At 46.7% G+C, this 22,456-nt stretch overlaps 1 protein-coding gene across 1 annotated transcript; it reads right to left on the bottom strand.

Moving 5' to 3' along the window:
* Positions 1 to 230: 230 nt before the first annotated feature.
* Smpdl3b (sphingomyelin phosphodiesterase acid like 3B) lies at positions 231 to 22,191 on the bottom strand. The gene is made up of 8 exons (XM_005318085.3): positions 21,933 to 22,191; positions 12,327 to 12,540; positions 9,942 to 10,039; positions 5,717 to 5,860; positions 4,583 to 4,755; positions 3,183 to 3,363; positions 2,965 to 3,098; positions 231 to 1,046 (listed from the first exon to the last, which is right to left on the bottom strand). The coding sequence occupies exons 1-8, from the start codon at positions 21,991 to 21,993 to the stop codon at positions 681 to 683; spliced, it is 1,371 nt and encodes a 456-aa protein (XP_005318142.2). The 5' UTR covers positions 21,994 to 22,191; the 3' UTR covers positions 231 to 680.
* Between the last annotated feature and the right edge of the window lie 265 nt (positions 22,192 to 22,456).

Genomic DNA, 22,456 nt, shown 5'->3' with positions numbered 1-22,456 from the left:
CCCGAGCCCCCAAGCCAGCCCTTCCGCATCCCAAATGGCGCCCCCGAATCTGGTCCTGTCAGCCCTTGGGGTTTCCCGGACCAGCTCAGTGGAGCTGCGAGGGCCAGGAAGACCGATACCTTTCGCTTGGCTGGCTCCTAATTGACTGGTTTTACATTCAGGAGCCTGGAGACTCCAGAAGGAGAGAATGGCGGGAAAACTAGAACCTAAAGTCCAGGCAACAACCGTGATCCTTTACGTTAACATTATTGCAAACCCAAACGAGGGCGGGGCGCGGGGAGGGAAAGACATATTCTGACCCCAAATGCGGTATTTTTGCAAACTACAGGTGCTCAGTTTAGACTTGAGCAGGGGATACACCAGGAGCACAGGACGGACATGGTGGTTCATTGAGTGCACTTGTAACTGCAAGTGACCCACTTTAAACATCATTTACATATTAAAAGGAATAATGTACAGAATAAAATGCACCATGAGCATTGTTTTGTGGATAAGACATGAAACTTTAAAGAAATGTGCTTCTGGAGGAGTCTTTGGGGCTTCGTTTCTTGATCCGGCAGTCCCAGTCTAGTTTACTCCCCTCGGATGCGGGGAAATGGGGGTGAAGTCCAGGTCTCGAGGGGGTGATGCTGCTCCAATTTGCCAGGAGGAAGGCGAGCTAAGCACGGGGACAACTAAAGTCACCGTGCTAACAGTGCGTGCAGGCCCAGATATGATGCCAGCAGGAGCGGCAGCAGGGGCGCAGGCGCAGTGGCGAAAGCCTGTAGGCAGGTGGCATAGGCCTCGAAGGCAACCTGTTGGATGGCACACACGTGCTCTGTGCGGCAAGGCTCACCACAGGATGCCAAGTCGTAGCTGACTGAGTTGTAGACGTAGTAGCGCTGCAATGTGCCCTGGTTGGTGGCGATGCGGATCAGCGCAGCGTGCATGGAGCGGGGGCCTGCGTCTGGCACCTCATAGGCCTCAGTCAGCCGGTACTCGAGCTCCCAGCGTGGGCTTTCCTGCGAGTTCGCCAGGCTTAGGTTCATGAAGTAGGTCACCATGTCCTGAAGAGCGGGCACAGGGTCAGGTGAGCAGTTGTTTAGCTGCACCCCTAATTCTATACCTTGCATTTACCCCTAGATTCTTTATAGTCATAATAATGACTGCTATTAGTGAATGTGTAGCCACCTACCAGGTATGCTTGGCAGACATCCTCTGATGAGGTAACTGGGCTTATTACTCCCATTTTACTAATGAGGCAATGGAAGGCCTAAAGAAGTAAATTCACTTGACCAGGGTCATATAGTGGCAAGGGTAGAATTGGGACCCAGATTGTTTACCCCACTGCATTTTCTGTTCTATAAGGGAGTAGCCAGTTGACAGAGGCTTCTCCCAGCCATCTCTACTTGGATGCCAAACTAGATCTTCCCTCTGAAACCTCACCTTCCTGCAGTCACCCTGTCTCAATAACCAGAAACCTCATCTTCTCAGTGCTCAGGCCAAATGCCTCAGAATCCTCCATTCGTCTCTGACACGCCCCATATCCCACACCAGTCCACTAGCAAATTCTAGCTACTCTGCTTCCAAAATACCTACAGGATCAGACACTTCTCACCAGTGCCCTTCCACCACCCTGGCCCAAACCACCATCATCTTGCAGTTGGTTTCTGTGACACTTATGTCCTAACTGCCCCTCTATTTCTCCCCTTGGCCCTGGTGACTTGTTCTTGGCACAGCACACGTGGTGATTCTGTAAAACTGTATCAGAATATATTTTTGCTCTGTCCCAAACCCTCCCAATTCAGAGTCTTCCTTGTGCCCTTCATGACCTGGCCTCACTCCTTCCACTCTTCCCTGTGCCTTCCACTGTGGCCACCCTGGGCTCTTCCCCTAATGCACCCAGCACGTTCCCACCCCAGGGCCTCTCACTTGCTGTTCCCTTTGTCTTCCTAAGATGTCCACCTGGCTCAATCTCTCAATTGATTCAGAGCCCAAATGTCACCTTACCTGTGACCCTTTCCCCCTAAGAGCACACAAAACCCTTTACCATCACTAACCTTCTCCTCCTTCCGTTTTTTCTTCCTGGCTCCACTCTGTCCCTACTCAATTTTAACCTATTCATTTATTATCTCTCTTCTGTCAGAACATCAAGTCTAAAAGGGCAGCAAGCTTGTTTAGCTGTCATATGCATTTCCTGAGCCAGAACAAGACATATCACAGAGGCTTCATGTTCCACATTTTGTTGAACAGATAAAGGAATAGTATTTCTTTGGCATTTCAACAATCATAGCCATCTTAGGAGGTGAGGGCTTGTTTGACAAGTTAGGGCCTAGAGCCTACTCAGTATTAGGGAAGAAGTGGGCAATGGACTTGAGATCAGAGTGTGGGAAGCCTCAAATACCAAGCCAAGGAGATCCAGCTTTGTCTTGAGGGCACTGGAATGCCATTTGGAGAGTTTGTTGTTTGTTTTTGTTACTGGGATTGCTTGAACGTTGAAGCACTTTACCATTGAGCTACATCCCCAGCACTTTTTATGTCTGAGACAGGGTCTTGTTAAGTTGCTTAGGGCCTCACTAAGTTGCCAAGGCTGGCCTCGAACTTGCTATTCCTCTCTCAGCCTCCCAAGTTGCTGGGATATCAGGCTTGCACCAAGGCATCCCACTCATGTGGATGAAAGCAGTGCTTCAGAGAGATGAATCCCTTCTTTTTGTGTAGTGGATGGGTTATTGCATGCAGGTCAGGGTGGGAGGCAGGAAGACAGGGAAGGAGGCTATGGCAACCATCCTGGACGAAGGGGAGTTTGGGGAAGAACTGACCTGCTTTAGTGGCAGGCAGCTCCAGGGTTCTGAACCTGATCCTGAGAAGAGTGGAAGTAGCTTGGGAGAAGCTCAAGGGTCAGCAGCAGGTAAGCAGGCTGGCTGAGAGTTAAGGAAGTCCCTCCCACCCTCCTCCTCTGGCCTCAGCAGACCCAGGGCCCCTGACCTGCAGCTTCAGTGTGGCTCGGTCATACTCCAACACCCGGATGCCTGGATTATTGGCCCCGTTGACGACTCCAGGTAATGTGGTTTTCCACGGGGTGACCCCAGGCGTGAGAAACATGACGCTTATGGGGGCACCTTTTAGGAGAGAGAAAGTGGGACTGAGAGAGGTTGGTGAGAGAAGGAGGGGGCATGCTGGCATTTGCCCTCCAGATCGAGTACCTGCATCATCGTAGAACATCCGGAAGCTGTCGGTATGGTGGTGCCCAAAGAACTGCCCTGCTATGACTCTATGGTGCTTCCGGACCACCTTCAGGTACTCCTCATTGAAGTCCTCCCGGAACCACGGCTTGTTCCGTGTCTTCTCAAAGAAGCCGGGGGGCACGTGGCCAATAATGTACACCTGCAAGGAAGAGGTGTCCAGGACAGAGGTGTTCTCTCCGGATCCTCATTTCTACCTCTTAAAACTGCCCATCTCGGGGCTTGGGATGTGGCTCAAATGGTAGAGCGCTTGCCTGGCATGCGTGAGGCACTGGATTTGATCCTCAGCACCACATAAAAATAAAATAAAGATATTGTGTCCATCTAAAACAAAAAAAATAAATATTAAAAAAAAAACTGCCCATCTCCCCCAAAGGCAGGTGGGCAGCTCACAAGAATCTCATCCCTGACATTCCTCCCATTCTCTCCCCTGACATTTGCTCTATACCCCAAAACAGGTGTGCCACATGCCTTCCCACCTCTGTGTCTTTGTCCATGCTATTCGTGCCAACTGGAGAACCCTTCTTGTTTTCTAAAAATCCTACCCTTACTTCCGATCATTGCTCCAAAATCACCTCCTCCATAAAGCCTTCCTATTCCTTCTCAGAGAGCTTGAGCATTCTTATATAGCATGCTATGTGGCCATGTGTGTTCATGCCTTACACTCCCCAAGTCACTTGGTTAATAAACCTTGGCTACTTGGCCACCTTTGCAGGAGACAGAACAGGGGACAGGATTAAGAACATGAGCTTTGGAGTCAAACTGCTGCTTGGACACCAGCTGTGTCACTCTCTGAGTGTCAGCTGTCTCTCATCTGGAATAGCAGCTACCTGGTGGAGTTTTCAGAGTTAAATGAGATCATCCATAAAAAGCACTGAGCTTGGCATCATGAGTGCTCATGAGCACCAGCTGTGATACCCTCTTGGAACATTCTGGGCAATGCAAGGACTCAGGCACATGAGACACTGTGCCAGTCCTTGAGGTGCCATCCCAGCAGACTAGATGGACATATCTCAAGGCCAGGGCATCCCCCTGAGATCTAGTGCACAGTACAGGTGGCCAGGGTGGTGTAGTAGCAGTGGAAAGAGCTCTGAACTTGGGTTCTAGAGACTGGGGTTCTACCTCCGCTCCATCATTTACTGGGTGACTTGGGACCATCACTGTTCCCGTGAGCCTCAAGGTCTTCATCTACACAGGCTCCAGGACCCAGGACCCTCCTAGCCCATAGGGCTGTTGTGGGAGTAGAAGCGGCCCCTTCTAAGATGTGTGCATCTCAGTGTGGGCAGATGAGTTTGTGCCAAGTGGGAAACTTGTTCGGGAAGTAACCCAGAAGAGAGGGAGGAAGAAGCAGGAGCACTCACCATCTCCCCAGCCTGGGATGCATTGGTCAGCACATCTTCCAGCCACTGGAACTGCAGGCCCGGGTCAGCCATGCCAGCTGTCTGCTCATTGTTGCTGTAGTACAGGTTGGTGTTGAGGACCACGATTCGCCCCGCCCTGCTCGGACCTGGCAACTTCTCAGAATAGAAGGCACCTAGGATGTCACAGCCAGGGAGAACCTGAAGGGGGCTCCTGCCGGATTCCACCTCACTCTCCCACCTTCTCCTTCCCACCTTTCCCCTACGAGGGGCAGCGAGGAGTAAGACCAGGGGCTCTGTCATTCATTAGCTGTGCAACTTGAGAAAGTTACTTCACCTCTCTATGCCTTAATTTCCTCATCTTCTAATGGGAATAATAATAATGTGTTTGCCATTCGGATCCATTGTTGACCCTCCTCCACTCAGCTATCTGTTCCAGGAGCTGACCTGTTCAGACTAAAGCAATGGGCTTCTGCGCTGCAGACTTGTGGTTGGTTTAGACCCATGGGGAGTCCCAGCAGCCGGAGACAGAAGAAAGGGAAGAAAAGGGTCAGGCATCCCTGGGGCTGGCTGGGTCTCTGGACCAGTGGTTCTCAACCAGGAAAGTTTTGACCCAGGGAACATTTGACAATGTTCGGAGAAATTTTTAGTTGTCACAACTGGTGTGTGAGTGGCATCTAGTGAGTAGAGACCAGGGTTGAGGCTAAATACTCTACAATACTCTCACAGAGGATGGCCCTCTATAAGAAAGAATCATCCAGGCCACAATGTCAATGGTGGCAAGGGTCAAACCAGGTTGAGCTTGAAGGTCAGCTCCTTCCTAGGGTTGCTGTGAAGATTTTAGAACTGTGCTTAAGAGACGCTGGCATACAGTAAATGCTGAATATCTATTGGCTTATGACCATCATTAATACTGTGAGGTTAAAAGCGCAAACTTTGGAGTCTGTCCTGGATTCTGCTCTCAAGCTTGCCTTTGCTAAGCTGTGCAACCTCAATCAAGTGATTTGATACTTTCAGGCCTCAGTCTCCTAATCTGTAAAATAAGGATAAAATCAGTACCTATTTCAAGGAATTGTTGTGAAGATGAAATTAGATCATACAGTAAGTGCTCCTTACAGTAGCAAATGGCTTTTGTACCTTCTTTGAAGAGAGTGACGGATTCGTTACTAAGCCATGGTCTCCATAATTCTGCTACATGATTGTAGATGTTGTTGCTCTGTGCTGGGAACTGGTTTTTAGGGTGAAAGTCATGATTTCCCAAAGCTGCGTAGACTTTAGTGTCTGGGAGGAAAGGAAGAAATATTTTTACAATATGCAAAAGAGGGCTGGGGCTGTAGCTCAGTGGCAGAGCACTTGCCTAGCATGTGTGAGGCACTGGGTTCCATCCTCAGCACCACATAAAAATATGGCATTCTGTCCATCTACAACTACAAAAATTTTTTTTAAATATGTAAAAGACTTGATGGAGTTAGCCATTTTCAGTTGACTACTGGCCATTGGAGCTGATGGGAAAGAACAATAACAGATGAAGAAAACACAAAAATAAGTATAAAAAAACCACATTTGATAAAATCTGGCTGAACTTTGATCAAGTCTGGGAAGGAAGGAAGAGCAGCAAGTTGCCTGATCCCAGCCCCTAAACCCATTCCCAGCAGAAAATTTTCTGGTCATAAAGGAGGCCCCAGATGATAAGGGGAAAGTGGGAGGGTCTAAATAATTCATTATCATCATCAGCCACTTGATACCTTGTCAATTCCAGATCCATCTTACTGTTAGGGGAGCAGCCTCATTCACTCTGGGAGGACTAAGAAATTTCCCACATTCATGAAGTCAACAAATTTTTATTAAGCACCTACTATGTGTCAATGCATAGATCTGGGAACCAGGTTCTCACTTGCAGTCCCAGAGGATCTGCAGCGCAGTAAGTTACTAGGTACTGAGTAATTAGAGGTATGAGCGCTGTTTAAAAAGGGTTGGGGGGGGGCAGGTTACTTGCTATGGGAGTGATAATGAAGGTCTGAAAGTAGGGAATTAGGGGATGCCTCCCTGAGGAATTGGCCTGTGAATATGTACAGTGGGTATAGGAGAGCTCAGCAGACTTATTTCCTCCTTGTTAACAGCCTTACTACTGCTTTTATTTTATTTTAGGCTCTATGTCTGACACACAGTAGGTGCACAACAAATATTTGATAATGAATAAAAACTCCTCTAGAAAGAGAAGGGGTAGGGGGAGACCCTCTTGTTCTCAGAGACATGGGCCTTGCTCATATACAAGTTTGATACATCCCAGGGAGTGACCTTGAACCACCATGAGAAACAGAAGCCTTCAATTCCAGGCTGGGAAATGCCTCTAACAAACCCATTGCCATGTATAACCTACAAGATCTGGAAATGCAAAGAGCTCTGCATCAGGAGGAGGTTGTTTAATGGTTTACCCTAACTGCCTGGAAGCGGCTCTCTAAAGTACATGCCAACAGCCACTAAGAATCCTGGGAAGGGCTGCGGGTGCAGCTCAATGGTAGAGCATTTGCCTACCATGCGCAAGGCCCTGGATTCAATCCCCAGCTCTGCAAAAAAAAAAAAGTGAAGGAAAAAAAGGCAAGAATTATTTTAAGAAAAAGCACAAACCCCAGAGTCCCAAAGGCAGATGAGAAGGGAAGGAATCTCTTCAATTTTTTTTTTAACTCCTGCCAAGTTCCAGGTTCCTTGCAAACATAAGGTCCTGTATCATCCCTAAAGAAAAAGGCAACAGTGAAACATCATGTCCCTGAATGCTCCCTTTCTATTCCCAAGAACCTAGCCAAGTTAAGGGAACAATGACGGGAAGCCTCGGCCAGAAGTTTCAGATACATATATCTTGAAGGACACTGGCTTTCTCTTACACACACTGGGGACTAGGGCACTCAGTAGAAAGCTGTAGAAAGCTTTCTTGCACTTACGTCAGGACAGTTGCCCCTGAGGATGCTGATCAGACAGGCGAACTAAGCTAATGCCGATGATGTCACTGCTTCTGCAGCCCAACATGTAAAACTCCTCTCTGAGTGGGACAGGTGCAGAACTGAGAGTACTGTGGAAAGGATCTGTGTCATTCAGCCAGACAGGACACTGGACAAATGCCACAGGGGAGAGGAGGCGCTGCTTGACAAAGTGTCCTGAGGGAGGAGGTGCTATCTGACAGCCTGTTGCCTCTGAACTTCCTTGGAGCAGTCACTCATCTCTTGTAAACTTTCCCCCAACAAATTGCGTGTCTTGCAAGACTTCATATGGCCTTTCAGCAACCTACCCCACTGCCCTGGCACAAGTGGACATGATGGCTCCATCAAGGGCATGACCTGGTATCTTGTTTATTGTCCGATTCCCCAGCCCCTATAGTAGTGTCTCACTCATAGTATGTGCTCAATAAATATTTGTTGATTAATCAAAAGAGTAAATGGGTTACCTTTTTTCATCACCATAACAACCCAGGGGGCAGAGATAGGTCCCAGTGTTCTCTTTTATTCACAGGAAGAAAACAGAGTCTAGATGAGATTACCCAGTCAGAATGTGGCAGAGTAAGAATTAGGTTCTGGTTTTTGTTGTTGTTTTTAATTTTATAAACCTGCTTGCTAGCAAGGCAGGGCCAGTGTCCTCAGTGACTGGTGGTCATACAGGTGATATAGAACACGGAATCTCTAACTGTGTCCTTTCCTCCTCTTTTTTTAAAATTATTTTTGGGATGCTAGAGATTGATCCCAGGGCTCGGTACATGCTAGACAAGTGCTTTACCACTGAGCTACAGTTCCAGAACCCTCGAACAAATTGTTTGACCTTACTTATTTAAAATGGGGGTGTTCTGTTTGGCCTCTGTTATTATAATTCTCCAATAAGATGATGTTTCATTTCTTCTCTTCCATTTTGGTCTCATTTTAACATCTCTAAAAGTGAGTTGTGTCTTCCCATGATGGTCATGAGAAAGCACTATGCCATTTTCAACAGGTAGCATTGTCTTCTTGGCCATATATAAAATAATGACATATCACTTAGTCAGTGACATCTTAGATATTAGGAAATTTAATAAAGGTGCCAGGGTGTCATAGACTACAAAATCTTATCATTTATATTTGTGTGTTAAATCAGAGCCAAAAAAAACATTTTCTTATACATTATTCTACTTCTACTATAGAAGTTCCACGTGGAGCAGAGGAAAGAGGCTCAAATTGGACCTGAATATGAATTCTTCCCTAGAAAGTGACTAGCTCGGAGCCATAGTTCCCTATGTATGATTGGGAATAATCGTACCTATTGCTGGGTGAGGAGGATGTCCTAGTTTGATCCTAAGTAGTAACATCTGCTGGAAGATAAATAAGCCCAAATGCGTCTGGGTTGGGCATGAGTTAAATAAACGGGAAGAGGTTGAGTTAAATAAGCTGGAAGCTTCCAGGCATCTCTTTGACCTAGTTGTTTTATGTTAAGGGGAGGAGGCAGAGGGAGTGATGATAAGAACAGAGTTCAGATTAGGATTTAGGGCCTCACCCTTGCCATATGACCTTGACCAGTGGACTTGACCCAAAGGCTCAGTAGTAAAGGTAAGCAGGTAAGAGCTTCCCTCTCTGGGACTATCATGACAATGAATGAGCTAAGATGTGAAATTCTCAGTATGGACACTTGGCTCAGTTATTAATGCAACTGTTACTTATTTTTATTATCATTGTTCCATATCTGGATTCTGGGGACCCATGACTAAGACTTTTAGAAGGAGCAGCTGTACTAGAACTGAAGAGGGTGTAGGCAGCTATCTCAAATCCCCAGCTGGCAGCCTGTGGACTTGATTCAGGCCCCAGGACCTTGCATTTGGCAGAGCCCCTGACACACATATTCAACATGAGATGAGGCATAGACACTCTCCTCCCTGTTATGTGCCCCAAAGTCATTGCCTCACTCCATCTCCATCTCTGTCTGTTCTGCCAGGCTCACAAGGCCTTGAAAGCACACAGACAGCACCTTGGCTAGAAATCAGCTTTTCCCAGAGGCCTTGGCAGCCTGGATGGTTTGAAGACAGCAAATGCCGACTCCAGGGACATAGTAGGACATGTGTGTAAGCCACATGATGCTTACCCAAAGACACCACAAAAGTGTAGACAAATGAGAAAGGTTTGAGTCTAGTGTTCACAAAGAAGGAGCAGAAGGTAGTAAAACACAGGCATCTCCTTCCGCGTCCCTTGCAGGATTGTGCAGAAGGTAAGAAATGGTCACTGTGAAGCACCTGGCACAGGACCTGGGCAGCAGCCATCATGGTCAGAGGAGAAAAGCCTCACTGCTGCTGTCCTGCCCCTGTGCCGGGCACTATCTGGAGTTCAGAGACCAATCAATGGCAGAGTCTTACCTGGAAAGACCTCCCCGAGGAGGCTGGTCAGGCGCTCCACAATTTCCAGCACAGCTGCCTCTCCCAGCCTCTCATTGGGCACGTGAGGCGTGTCATCACTGAAAAACACCACAGAGACAGTGGGGGTAGGAAACGCAGAAAGGGACAAAAGAAGAGGAAGGGACAACACTGCAGTGAGAAGAAAGTTGTGGAACTGGGCTTCACATATCCACATGAAGGGGAATGGTCAGGCTGGAGCAGAGACAGAAAAGCGTTCTAACATGGGCTCTGCCATTTGCCTGCTGTAGGTCCCTGGCCTGGTTCTTAACCTCTCTGAGCCTCTATTAGCTCATCTTTATTTATTTATTTATTTGTTTGTTTGGTGCTGAGGTTTGAACCCAGTGCCTCACGTGTGCCAGGCAAGCACTCTACCACTGAGCTACAATTCCAGCCTAGCTCATCTCTAAAACAGGGAATAATAGGCACCAACTCAAGAGTACTGATGAGACTTCAATAGAGATGAAAAATACACACACACACACACACACACACATGTATGTATAACATACATAATGTATTAACAGCATCTGTTAGGTTGTCATTAATATTAGTTATTAGCGGGGCTGGGAATGTGGCTCAGGCGGGTAGCGCGCTCGTCTGGCATGCGTGCGGCCTGGGTTCAATCCTCAGCACCACATACCAACAAAGATGTTGTGTCCGCCAAGAACTAAAAAATAAATATTAAAAATTCTCTCTTTCTCTCTCCTCTCTCACTCTCTCTTTAAAAAAAAATATTAGTTATTAGCATTATTACTTTCTAAAGAAAAGAGGTTTATTTAGCTCATAGTTTTGGAGACTGGTGGTCCAAACAGTCTGGTGCAGTTTCTGGTGAGGGCCCCCACTGGCTGAATCACATCGTTGCAGAAACATGTTTGCATTTCTGTTTTGTGCAGGGTTCAGATCTTCTCTAGGGCATGCTGAGGCCATTTTGTCCCCCATTCAACTGACCTAAATTCTTAGGTTCACCTAAATATCTCAGCAGGGTGAGGGGAGAAGGAAGGAGAATGGTGACAGGCAGAGTTCCGGGAGGGTAGCAGGAGGCAGGGTAATCCAGACAATCTATATCCTGAGGCCTCTTGGCTAGACCGAACAGTGAGGCAATGGCTGTCCAGGTTCTCACCCAGGGAAGTTCATTAGCTTAATGCTAACCACTAATGCTACTGTTGCCACTAAGAGCTCACAGCTGGCTTAATTTATGGTGGGGTCTTTTCTTTTTTTGGTCCTGGGGATTGAACCCAGTGGTACTTAACCACTGAGCCACATCCCCAGCCCTTTTTATTTTTATTTATTATTATTATTATTATTTTTTTTTTTTGGTTATAGATGGACACAATACCTTTATTTTGTCTCACAGAAAACAAATCCAATTTCCATGGGCTGTTCTGCAAGGGTTTGCAGCTCAGAGAAGTAAACTTCTTTATAAATGAGGACAGCCAGGGGCATTGTGGGCTTCATCTTGCCTTCCAGAAGTGTCCATGGAAGCTGGCAGATGAACACTAAGTCTGAGCTCCCTCCAGCCCTTCTCCCCAGCTCCCCTGGTTCACCACTTGTTGAAAGATGTCCTCTCCAATCCTACCACATGGGTCAAGTGTCCTGTGAAGCTCCCATATGCCCCAGGTGACTCTCTCTCCTCACTGGGATGTTGTGATAAATGGAGGCTTCTCTGCATTTCCTGCAAGACTGTGAGCTCCTTGAAGGCAAGTCTGTGCTTGCCATCCCCAATCCCCAGGGATGTGACAGGTTGACCCACCAAATGAGGGAGTGGGCAAGGGCATGGGGAGCCCTTGAGGGAGGAGGAGGACAAGTGCCCAGGAAAGTTGATGGTCTTACAGCTGCATCCTTGTCGGAGTAACAGAAAGTGAGTCTCTGTGGCTGAGGGGAATCACCCCTCCAGCTCTCCCCAAAACAAGTAGTACCCTGACCCGCAAGTACTCTAGGGCCACCAGGAAGCCCAGGGGTGGCATGCAGCTGACCAGAACACTTGGTCCCGAAGCTGGACCACTTTCAATCCTCATCCCTTCTTCCTTCCCTGGATTTGGATCTCTCAGGCTTAGAGTCTCTAAAACACAAAGGGAGTAGCTCTCTTATCCCTCCCTAGCTTAAAACCTGAGTTCTTCAGGCGCCCAGATGGGCTAAATCCCTGTCCCCAGCTCCAGTGAAGGCTGTGATCCACTGGGACCAGAACACAGAGGTTGAGGGCAGTCTTTGGAATCAGCCAGGGTCCCTTGGCCAAATTACTTAAGTTCTTGAAACAGGACTGATGGGAGAACTAAAAGAGAATATGAGGACAAGGGACCCAGTTGGAAGGTGCCCCATGAAGGGGAGTTCTGTCATGACTGCTCTTACCCCGTCCAGAGAATGAAGTCTGGCTCCGGCTCTATCTCCTTCATGGCGTAGATGGAGGAATTGATGAGGACCCAAGGAGAATCACAGAGGTAGTCACCCCAGGGTCCTGCATTGGGCACCGGCTGGGAGCCCGCTGATGGGCACACCCGGAGGGGGTCTTTGGATACTGTGTAGTTGGGGTCGAGGTGCAGGTCAGAGATGTGCCAGAACTTCCCTGCAGAGGAAAAGAGACCTTCCCTCAATGCTGATCCCTTCGTGAGCTTGGATGGGAAAGAAGTCCAGAGGAAGCTGGGCTGGGGCGGGCATGCTGCACTGGTGGACGGAGGCCTTCTCTGGGAACCCAGGTTCAAGAAGGAGGGCCCAACAGCCGGGCTTTGACCAGGATGGTATTGAGCAGAGAAAAGACTTCCTCCATCCCTGACCCGTGCCCCTTGGCAAGACCCTTTCTATTGCCCACCCCAGCATCCATAGTGGCCGTAAGGGGGATAGGGCTTCATGACCCTCAACATGCTCCGACTAGGGTGCTGGTTTTCAAGCAAAGGCAAGAGTGAATAGAGGTTAGTGCTCAGGCTCTGGAGCCATTTATGGGCTGTGTGACTCCAGGCAAGCAAGGTCACTCTCTGAGCCCATTGCTATAGCCAGATTCTGTCATCTGCCAGTGGAATACATACAAAAATTTTTACTGGAGGAGACTTGTACCCCAAATGAGTTGGAAGATCTAACTAATGAACACCAGCGAAAACCCCATGGGATATGGGCAGCAACAAAGTCTTCGAGTACTAGATCAGAGAAGAAGGAAGGTGATTTCAGTGTGGGCTAAGTTTCCGGTGTGGGTGAACCCACAGTAATTCTGGATTCAGAGTGGCAGCTCAAGTAGCTGGGAGTGGTCCTGTTCACTGACATGGGTTCAATCCTCGGCATCACATAAAAATAAATAAAGATATTTCGTCCATCTACAATTAAAATAAGGATTTAAAAAATAAATAAAATGGCATTGTTTTTACTCCCTTAACAAAAGGGAGTAAACATTGTTTTTACTCCCTTTACACCCAGCTCCAAACCAAGGGAAGTTGAAATGACAAAAATATTCTTGACATCATACGGAGAAAGGAATCCCAAGAACAGGTCAAACAAAGTGGGCTTCTCACGTGTACCCAGACTGAGCAGCTTTAATGACTGCTTATTGAAGGAGGATTGAACAGGTCTGGCCCGTTCCCTAAATCCTGTGTTTCTAGCTAAGATTAGGGTGAAGGCTAAGATTAGGGTGAAGGCTAAGATATCCTCATTTTTCTGCTGTCTCTTCCTCCTCCACTTCCTGGGTCACTCACAGCACATAGTCAACATCTCTCACCCAAGTCTGGGCTCCTTCTGTTGGTTTCAGGGCCGGATAGCCAGGACCTCACCCAAGCCACAGGATATTCCATGTGATTCCAGGACAGGCCCCTAACTCTCTTGACTTTTCCTCCTGGATCTTCTTGAGCTCTTGCCCACCTCTACTGATCTAAACCTTCAGAAAAGGATCTGAAACTTGTTCACACTAAAGTGTAAATGACTGATTAAGCAAATCATTACCCCTCCCATGTACACTGTACAGTCATCTTCACCACAGCCCTGGGAGGTTTTGATCATTATCCTATTTTAAAGATGGGAAACTAAGGCTTGGAGGCCAACGTGTCAGATCCCATGGTCAGTCGTGGGGGGTAGCCTATGGTTCAGCTCCCCTCCCAGAGAGACATGATTGCTAAGGGAGTAAAAACAATTCCATTTTATTTATTTTTTAAATCCTTTTTTTAAGTTGTAGATGGACACAATATCTTTATTTATTTTTATGTGGTGCCAAGGATTGAACCCAGTGCCTCACACATGCAAGGCAAGCACTCTACCACTGAGCTATAGCCCCAGCCCGCCATTTTATTTTAGATGTGCTTTTTTTGTTGACAACAAATGTCTGCATTTTTTTTTAAATTCAAACTGAGTCTTTGCTTATAATGGGTGGAATTTAACCCTTTCACATATATTGTGATCCCTAATGTATTTGAAATCGTTCCTATAGTGGGGCAAAACCCTAAGCTAGAGTAAAAGATCAAACTGCCCCATTCCGATTAGTAGGTGGGCACAGCTACTGGACACATGCTGAGTGGGTCACATCTGTGTCTGAGCCTCAGGCTAGTTTGGCCAAGCTGATGCAGCAAGAGGCCTTTGTCCTTCTTGTGGTTTTCCACACTTCCCTGACCTTGACGGGAGATATTTCTCTGCTTCAAGTAGGCTGTTTGTCAGTTAGCCACAAAAACTGAGCAATTTGGCCGATGTGACATCAGCTCACAGTGAACATTTCCCCACCTCCAAAACTGGTGACGGAGACTCATTTCAGTTGTCAGTTTCTAGCAAGTGTGTACAACCGAAACTCATGCCAGCCTTCCTGGCACTTCCTTCTGTTGGGTGTGTGTGTGTGTGTGTGTGTGTGCGCGCGCATATCCCCCAAGACCTGACTTCAGAGGTGGCCAGGATTGTGGAAAGAACCGCAGAGAGTGCTAGAGATCCAAGCAGGTGGCTCTTCCTCCTTGGGCTCCCGTGACCTCATTGTGGAAGCCTGGATCTCTGTGACCTCATCTGCTGCTAAGCCCAGTTCTGCCTCCTCAGCCATGGCTCATTCTCTTCACAGGGCGTCTTCCCCAGCCGTGCCCAGTCTTCCCCTGTCTTCATACTGTTGTTTGTTCCTCCTCTTTCAGGCCTTAACCCAAAGGTCACTTCCTCAAAGAAACCTTCCCTGATCTGGTCACTAGCTATGGCCTTCTCCAGTTTTATTTTCTTTGGGGCACTCTCAAAAATGGAGTTATCTTGCTGGCTTGCTCATCATCCATTCTCCAGTGTACAGTGTCAGCTCATGAGAGCACAGAACCTGTCTTGTTCCCTTCTGTGTCCTGAGCACCTAGAACAGTGCCTGGAATGTGGAAGATGTGCCGATATGTACTCAGACCATGGGCAGGATGAGTCAACCAGGAAGCACTTGGAGAATGTCAGCTAGGCACCTGGCCCATCAAATGCTTGCCTCACTGTATCCTTGCAACTATTGTGTGCAGTGGGGATTTTTTCTTTTCCTTCTTTCTTTTTGGTGTGTGTGTGTGTGTGTGTGTGTGTGTGTGTGTGTGTGGTGTTGCTGGGGATCAAATCCAGGGCCCTGCACATGCTAGACAAGGGCTTTTCCATGGATATACACCCTCAGCCCCCATCCCCCCCACTCCCTCACTATGTTACCCAGGCTGACCTTCAACTCCTAGGCTCAAGTGATCCTCCTGCCTCAGTCTCCTGAGTATCTAGGAATATAGGCACATGCCACTGCACCTGGCTGAGGTCATTCTGGCTGACTTGAGGCCGGGGAAGGAGGATGTTATAATACACATACCATAAGCGAATAGGAACCACAGTTTTCTTTGGAATTGACTGCAGGTGGTAAGGCTCAGGCCCTACTCCAAAGGAATTAAGCCCTAATTAGCATGTGTTGGAGAAATCCTGGGCCCCAGGACCTTGGGTGGGAGCACCCAGGTGGGAGGTGGCCATCTGGTTTCTTTCTGGAGTTTGTATGGGGGGGGGGTGTTGGTTTGTTTGCTGTTGTGATACTGGGGTTCGAACCCAAGGCCTTGATATTAAACAAAGTTCTATCACTGAGCTTCATCCCTAACCCTGGTCATCTGGTTTCTAATCCAAGCTCTTTCATGTATTGCCCAAGGGACTTTGGACAAGCCAAGCCACCTGGCTTTGCCAAGCCCAAGGATGTTGATATCTGGCCTGTTCCCTGTGAGCATCAAATAAAATAATGAACAAGAAATGGCTTGTAGAGATAAAATTCCAACATACCATACTGTTACCTGTAATTACCCCTGGTCCAAGAGTGAGGCAGGAAGGTATAAGGAATTTTGTATTCTAACACTACCTTTTAGAAAGAGCTTCCCAAACTTCACTGTACAGATGCCTCACCTGGGTATCTTGTTAAAGTTAGGAGGCTTTATACAGACTTGCAATGCTTAAATCTTTTACGGTAAACTCTTATATGAGGTTTTATTTTTTATTTTTATTTAATTTTTTGCAACACTGGGGATTGAACCCAGGGGCACCCTATCACTGAACTATATCCAAGTATTTTTTTACATATTTTTTAAATTGTTGATAGAACTTTATTTTTTATTTATTTATATGTGGTGCTGAGAATTGAACCCAATGCTTCATACATGCCAGGCAAGTGTGCTACTGCTGAGCTGCAGCCTCAGCCCCATATCCAAGTATTTTTATTTTTTATTTTGAGACAGGTTCTTGCTAAATTGCCCAGGCTGGCTTCAAACTGTGATCCGCCTCAGCTTCTCAAGAACAGAAATGATCATAGGGCTGGGGATGTGGCTCGCCTGGTAGCGCGCTCGCCTGGCATGCGCGTGCGGCCCGGGTTCGATCCTCAGCACCACATACAAACAAAGATGTTGTGTCCGCCGATAACTAAAAAATAAAATATTAAAATTCTCTCTATCTCGCTCTCTTTAAAAAAAAAAAAAAAAGAAATGATCATAGTGCACTGTACTCTGCTATTAGCTGTCAATATGACCTTGGAGATTACCTATATTTATGTCTATGTCTGTATCTACATCTATCTATCTACCTACCAACCTATATCTATATCTATTATATGTGGCCCTTTAAACTTTAACAGCATCTTATGTACATGCACAATATCACTTAACTATAACACTTAATCTTTCCTCTGCTATCATCCCTATTTTATAGATAGCAAAAGAGAGGCTCACAGTCACATAGGTATTCAAGGCAGGACCAGAGCAGGATCCAACCCACCGGTTTGGGGCAGTGGGTTGTTTTTGCAAGAGTATATATAAAATTTGCAATCAAGGAAATCTTATTTTGAATCCTGCCTCCTCTGCCGCAGTCTAGCTAGGCACAAAATAACGGAGCGGCCACGAGGCACTTGTAGGTTCAAATAGGAACTCCTTTATTGCCCGAACTCCCGCAAACGCCACCCACGGGGGCCCTTTCAGGAACACCACACACCAACCGGAACTCCCACCACCAGAACTTCGCCAACCAATGCGAACTCTCCAGGAATCCCTGGGAGAGCTCAACCTGCCGGAACTCCGCAAGAACTCAAAAGTAGCGGGTGCCCCAGGCAGCAGGAGCCGCCCTATTGCTGGACAGCAGGGGTCTAATATACAACTGAATACACAGCCTGTTTCAATCCAGCATCATCCAGTCACAGCAATTATACACAGCTTCACTTAATTATCATCATCTTAATGGCTTGCTGGCGTCACCTCTCAACCACTCCTTCTGGCAAAAATGCCAGGCTTCATCCCGACTTGTTCTGTGGCTCTCAACACTTCTCCACATAGGCCATGGTGACTTGAGCCAGGTATTTCCCTAGCTGAGCCTCAGTTTCCTCATCTGGAAGATGAAAATGAGAATGCCCTCAGCAAAGGTGGGTTGTGTGACTGAGTTATCTCCTATGGAGCACCTGGCCATGGGATGAGCAAGCTAGCCAGGGCTCATTCCCTGGGCCAAACTAGCCTTTGGGCCTCAGTTTCTTCTTTCTCTCTCACTCTCCCTTTTCCCCTTGATACTATGACTTTGTTTTTTATTATATTATAACCCACACCACAAAGGGATCCTGATTCTTATTTCAGTCCTTGGCTACTGATGTTCAGCAATTAATACCAAAGCACTTGGATTATGATTCCTTCTCTGTAAAATAAGCCACACAGGGTTCCTTTGTCAAAACCAACACTTCCTGTACTTGTGCTAGCCACTTGGACTACTCCCCTCACAGCAGCTCCCCAAGTTAGACAAGGAGTCAGAGGCTCAGGCCAGACACTCTGGGGGCCATCAGTCCCCTTCCCCAGCTGGTCCTGCTCCCTCAGATTTGAGAGGCTGTTTCCAGTTACCATGCTAACCTGCACTGGAAGAACTTGTCTGTTTCTCTGCAATTTGAATCTGAGGAACAAGTGGAAAGTTTCACTGGTATGTGGTGGGGAAAAGGCACTAGCAGCTTGGCCCCCACCAGAGCTCTTGGCCAAGGAAGGGAGAGGTAGAAACCCCAGCTTCAGGTAAGCAGGGAAGGCTGCTCTCTGATTGAGTGTTTCAATGTTCTCTTGAAGATGTGGAATCTGAAGAGGAAAAAAAAAAACTTGCAAGGGAATTATTTTTAAATTACTTTTGTTTTAAAATTAGACATGTGTACATCCCAGAAAGTTTGGAGAGAGAAGATAATACTTTAAAAATCTACTATCCTAGTCAGGTGCAGTGGCACACACCTATAATACCAGTTATTCTGGAGGCTGAAGTAAGAGAATCGTAAATTTGAAGCCAACCTGGGCAACTTAGCAAGATGCCATCTTTAAAAAAAAAAATTCCCAAAAGAATGTGTAGAAAGATACAAAGCTTATCTCAAAGTCTGGGGAGTAATTCAGGTGGCTAGCACAAGTACAGCAAGTGTTGGTTTTGACAAAGTCTCCCAAGGACTCTTTATCTGCAAAATGGGTATAAGGGTAACAGTACCTACTTTACAGAGGCTATCCAAATCAAATGAAGCTGGGCAGGGTGGTATGCCCCTGAAGTCCAGCCACCCAGAAGGCTTCCGCTCGGGAGTTCAAAGTCATTCTGGGCAATATAGTAAAACCCTGAATCAAATAATAATAATAATAATAATAATAATAAATTAAAAGTTTTTTTTCTTTTATTTTTCAAATAAGTTTCAAAAGGATAGTGTATGCCAGGTGCCTAATATCAAGTCTGACCCATTGTAAGTACTAAGTGTTAAATCTTGCTATTTTTGCCAGGCACAGTGGCACACACTGGTAATCCTAGTGGCTTGGGAAGCTGAGGCAGGAGGATTGCAAGTTCAAAATCAGCCTCAACAAAAGCAAGGCACTAAGCAGCTCAGTGAGATTCTGTCTCTAAGTAAAATACAAAATAGGGATGGGGATGTGGCTCAGTGGTCAAGTGCTCCTGAGTTCAATTCAAACCATGGTACCAAAAAAAAAAAAAAAAAAAAAGATTTGGAATAAATCTTACTATTTTCCTTAGTGGCTTGCTTGTATTTATATAGCATCGTGTTATACACAGAGTGTAACTGGACAGCCTGGGTTTATGTCCAGATTCAGACACTTAAATGTATAACCCTGGGCTAGATATTTTTCTAAAGTTCAGTTTCCTTGTCTATAAAATGGGGATGATAATACTTCACAAAGCTGTTGTGAAATTATGATGCAAAAATAATATATGCAGAAATTTTAATGGTGACTTGTACTAAATATTATTTATTGTTTTTAGTTTCATTGTATTGTCTTGAAAACTTTCCACCAGATGGTTAGACCATAATCTACTCAGCTATTTTATTCTTGCTGACAATTTTTTATTATTATACACAATGCTACAATGAATATCTTTGTGCAATTAGGGAGGAAGGAGATTCCCTAGGCTGAGGTGAAAGTGCCAATTGGCATTTGGATTCGTAAGAAAATATTTTAAAATGAAAGAGTGAGGGAGTGGAAGATTCTTTCTATCATTCCCAAACCACAAATCAGATGGGCAGTGTCAAGTCCCCCCAGGGTCCTGGGGTATCTGTCTCCAGGGCAGAAGGAGGACTGTCATTCTTAGCCTTCTCCTAAGCAGGTTGCCCACCCAGGGAACAGTCCTCTCAGGGATTTTCCTAGAGGTACCTTCCACCTCTAAGTCTCAGCTTCTGAAGGTCAGTCCTTCCCAGGCATTTTGCTCTTGCCTCCTGACCACCTAACACTGGTGTTCCTCCTTGCTGGCTTCTGCAGATGCCTGGTCACACCAGCAAAGTTCTTTGCCAAGGTCCCTTTTACTCTTGAGTGTCTAAGAACGTGGACTGACCAGAGGAGCTCCTTAGAGACACTGACCCTTTGAACTCCAGCCAGGATGCAGAAGAACTGAGTCCGGCACCTCAGTTGTCCCCACCTCAGAAAGGACAGTTAGATCCTTCCATTGGCTGAGGCCAAAAAACAGTGGTGTCGCCCTCGATCCTTCCTTCTCTCCCACAACCAATCCTTTTTTTTTTTTTTTTTTGATTGGGGGGACACTGGGGATTTAACCCAGGGGTGCTTAACCACTGAGTCACATCTCCAGCCCTACTTTTTATTTTGAGAAAGGTTCTCACTAAGTTGCTGAAACTGACCTCAAATTTGGGATCCTCCTGCCTCAGTCTCCAAGTCACTAGGATTACAGGCATTCACCACCGCACCAGACATCCGACAGCCAAATCTTATCCAGATTGGAGCATTTCCCTTCACCCCTGCTTCTACCACCTGCTCCCAGCTCCACCCCGTCTACTGGATGACAGCAGTGGCCTCCTCCCTGCATATATATAATTATATATTTTAGTTGTAGATTACATAATACCTTTATTTATTTACTTTTATGTGGTGCTGAGGATCAAACTCAGTGCCTTACATGTGCTAGGCAAATGCTCTACCCCTGAGCCACAACCCCAGCCCCCTCCCCCTGGTTTTCTTGCTTCTCCTTTAGCAGGAGACAAACTATTCAGTTTGCCTAGGACCAAGGGAATTCCCAAAGCACTAGACTTTAAGGAGGAAAGTTTCAGATGAACCAGGACAAGTTGGTCACACTCCCTGAACCCATTACATTCTCTTCCCAATACCACAGTCCAAGTCAAATCATATTATGTTTAAAACCCTTGAATGATGTCCCATTTTATTTTGAGCAGATCTGAGTCCTTAAAATTGTCCTCAAGGTTACCTGTGAGCTGGCCCTAACCCCTTTGCACTGATGATGACCCATGTCTTCCCCCGCCTCCTTCATCCCTTTGTCTGTTCTGTTCCAGCCACACTGACTTCCTTGCTCTTCTTCATGCATATCACCCATGCATCCACTTTAGGGCTTGTGCATCTTCTGACCTCTTACTGGAATGTTCTGACATCCACATGGCTCTCTCCTTCACTGCCTCAGGAATCGTTGGGAATGTCACTTAGACAGCTCTTCTTTGGACGCTCTGTGCATGCTCCCCTCCCCCGCATTCCCTACCTCCCTATTCTATTTTCTTATTCTTATCTCCTGGAATACTATGCATTTGTTTATCTAGGTTTTTGTTTGTTTCTTCCCAGGTGAAGGAATGATCTGTGAGGACCAGGACTTTGTCTTCCTCTCTGCCTTCTTCCTGGATCCTAGAATAATGACTATCTGGTACAGAGAAGGCCCACCACCAACAATTTTTTTGGCTTTATTTTGTTTGGTGGTGCTAGAATCAAATCCAGGATCTTGCGCATGTTGGGCAAGCACTCTACCACCAAGCTGTACCCCAGCCCTCTACCAGTGTTTTTTGAATGAGTTCATGCATCTTTCCTACCTCTACCAATCCACAGGCTCTTACACACACAGGGTATTAACAAAGTCAGTATCCTATACCTGGCCCCAGGTAAAATCTTCAGGCTTCTGGCTTGCTGCCTCTCTCCACAGCCTCCCAACCTTGCTATTTTTAGCAGCACTTTGTTTCCTGTGGCTTCTAGGAACTGCTGAAATCCAAGTTTACAGTACAAAACAAAGACATCACAGGCATTCCTGAAGACGCCCTACCTGGTTCAGCCCAGGTGACACCCCAGTGGGCCAGGAAAGTCAGCCATTTGAACAACCTCATGCTGGGCAATCTCTTCACAGCAGCAGCAGCAGCAGCAGCAGCAGCAGCAGCAGCAGCAGCAGCAGCAAGTTCTCCAGAACTTCCCAGCTTGTTGTTGCAGGCCACGTGCCTGAGCACGACTTCCCGTCCTGTACCTGTGTTCCAAGTGATCCAGGGCACAGGTTTCTCTTGCTTTTCCTCCTTTGCCCAGCAGGGTGTGGGCGGAGGAGATGTACCGGTCAGGGCAGAAAGGCCGGCCTTTGCACTCTTCAGTGGGAGCAGCGCTATCTTGCCAGGAGATGTGTGTTAGAAAGAGTTCATATCTTTTAGGGATATACACTGAAGCATTATGGGCAAGAGGATATAATCTCTGTAATTTACTTCAAAATAATTCAGTAGGATTAAAAATGTTTCAGTCCAACCAGCAACTGCAATCTCCAAAAATTCACTTAACCTCAATCACTGGAATGCAAATATCCACTTT

Source organism: Ictidomys tridecemlineatus, chromosome 11, assembly GCF_052094955.1.
Source record: "Ictidomys tridecemlineatus isolate mIctTri1 chromosome 11, mIctTri1.hap1, whole genome shotgun sequence".
NCBI lineage: Eukaryota > Metazoa > Chordata > Mammalia > Rodentia > Sciuridae > Ictidomys > Ictidomys tridecemlineatus.
Note: the sequence above shows the minus strand (reverse complement) of the source record. Positions and strands in the feature narration are given on the sequence as shown.

Excerpts from the sequence above, each read along its gene's own strand:
- Smpdl3b (XM_005318085.3), bottom strand. The coding sequence starts at position 21,993 with ATGAGGTTGTTCAAATGGCTGACTTTCCTGGCCCACTGGGGTGTCACC. Across the intron at positions 3,364-4,582 it reads CATCCCAGGCTGGGGAGATG|GTGTACATTATTGGCCACGT; the intron begins GTGAGTGCTCCT and ends TCTTCCTTGCAG. Across the intron at positions 3,099-3,182 it reads GATGTTCTACGATGATGCAG|GTGCCCCCATAAGCGTCATG; the intron begins GTACTCGATCTG and ends CTCTCCTAAAAG.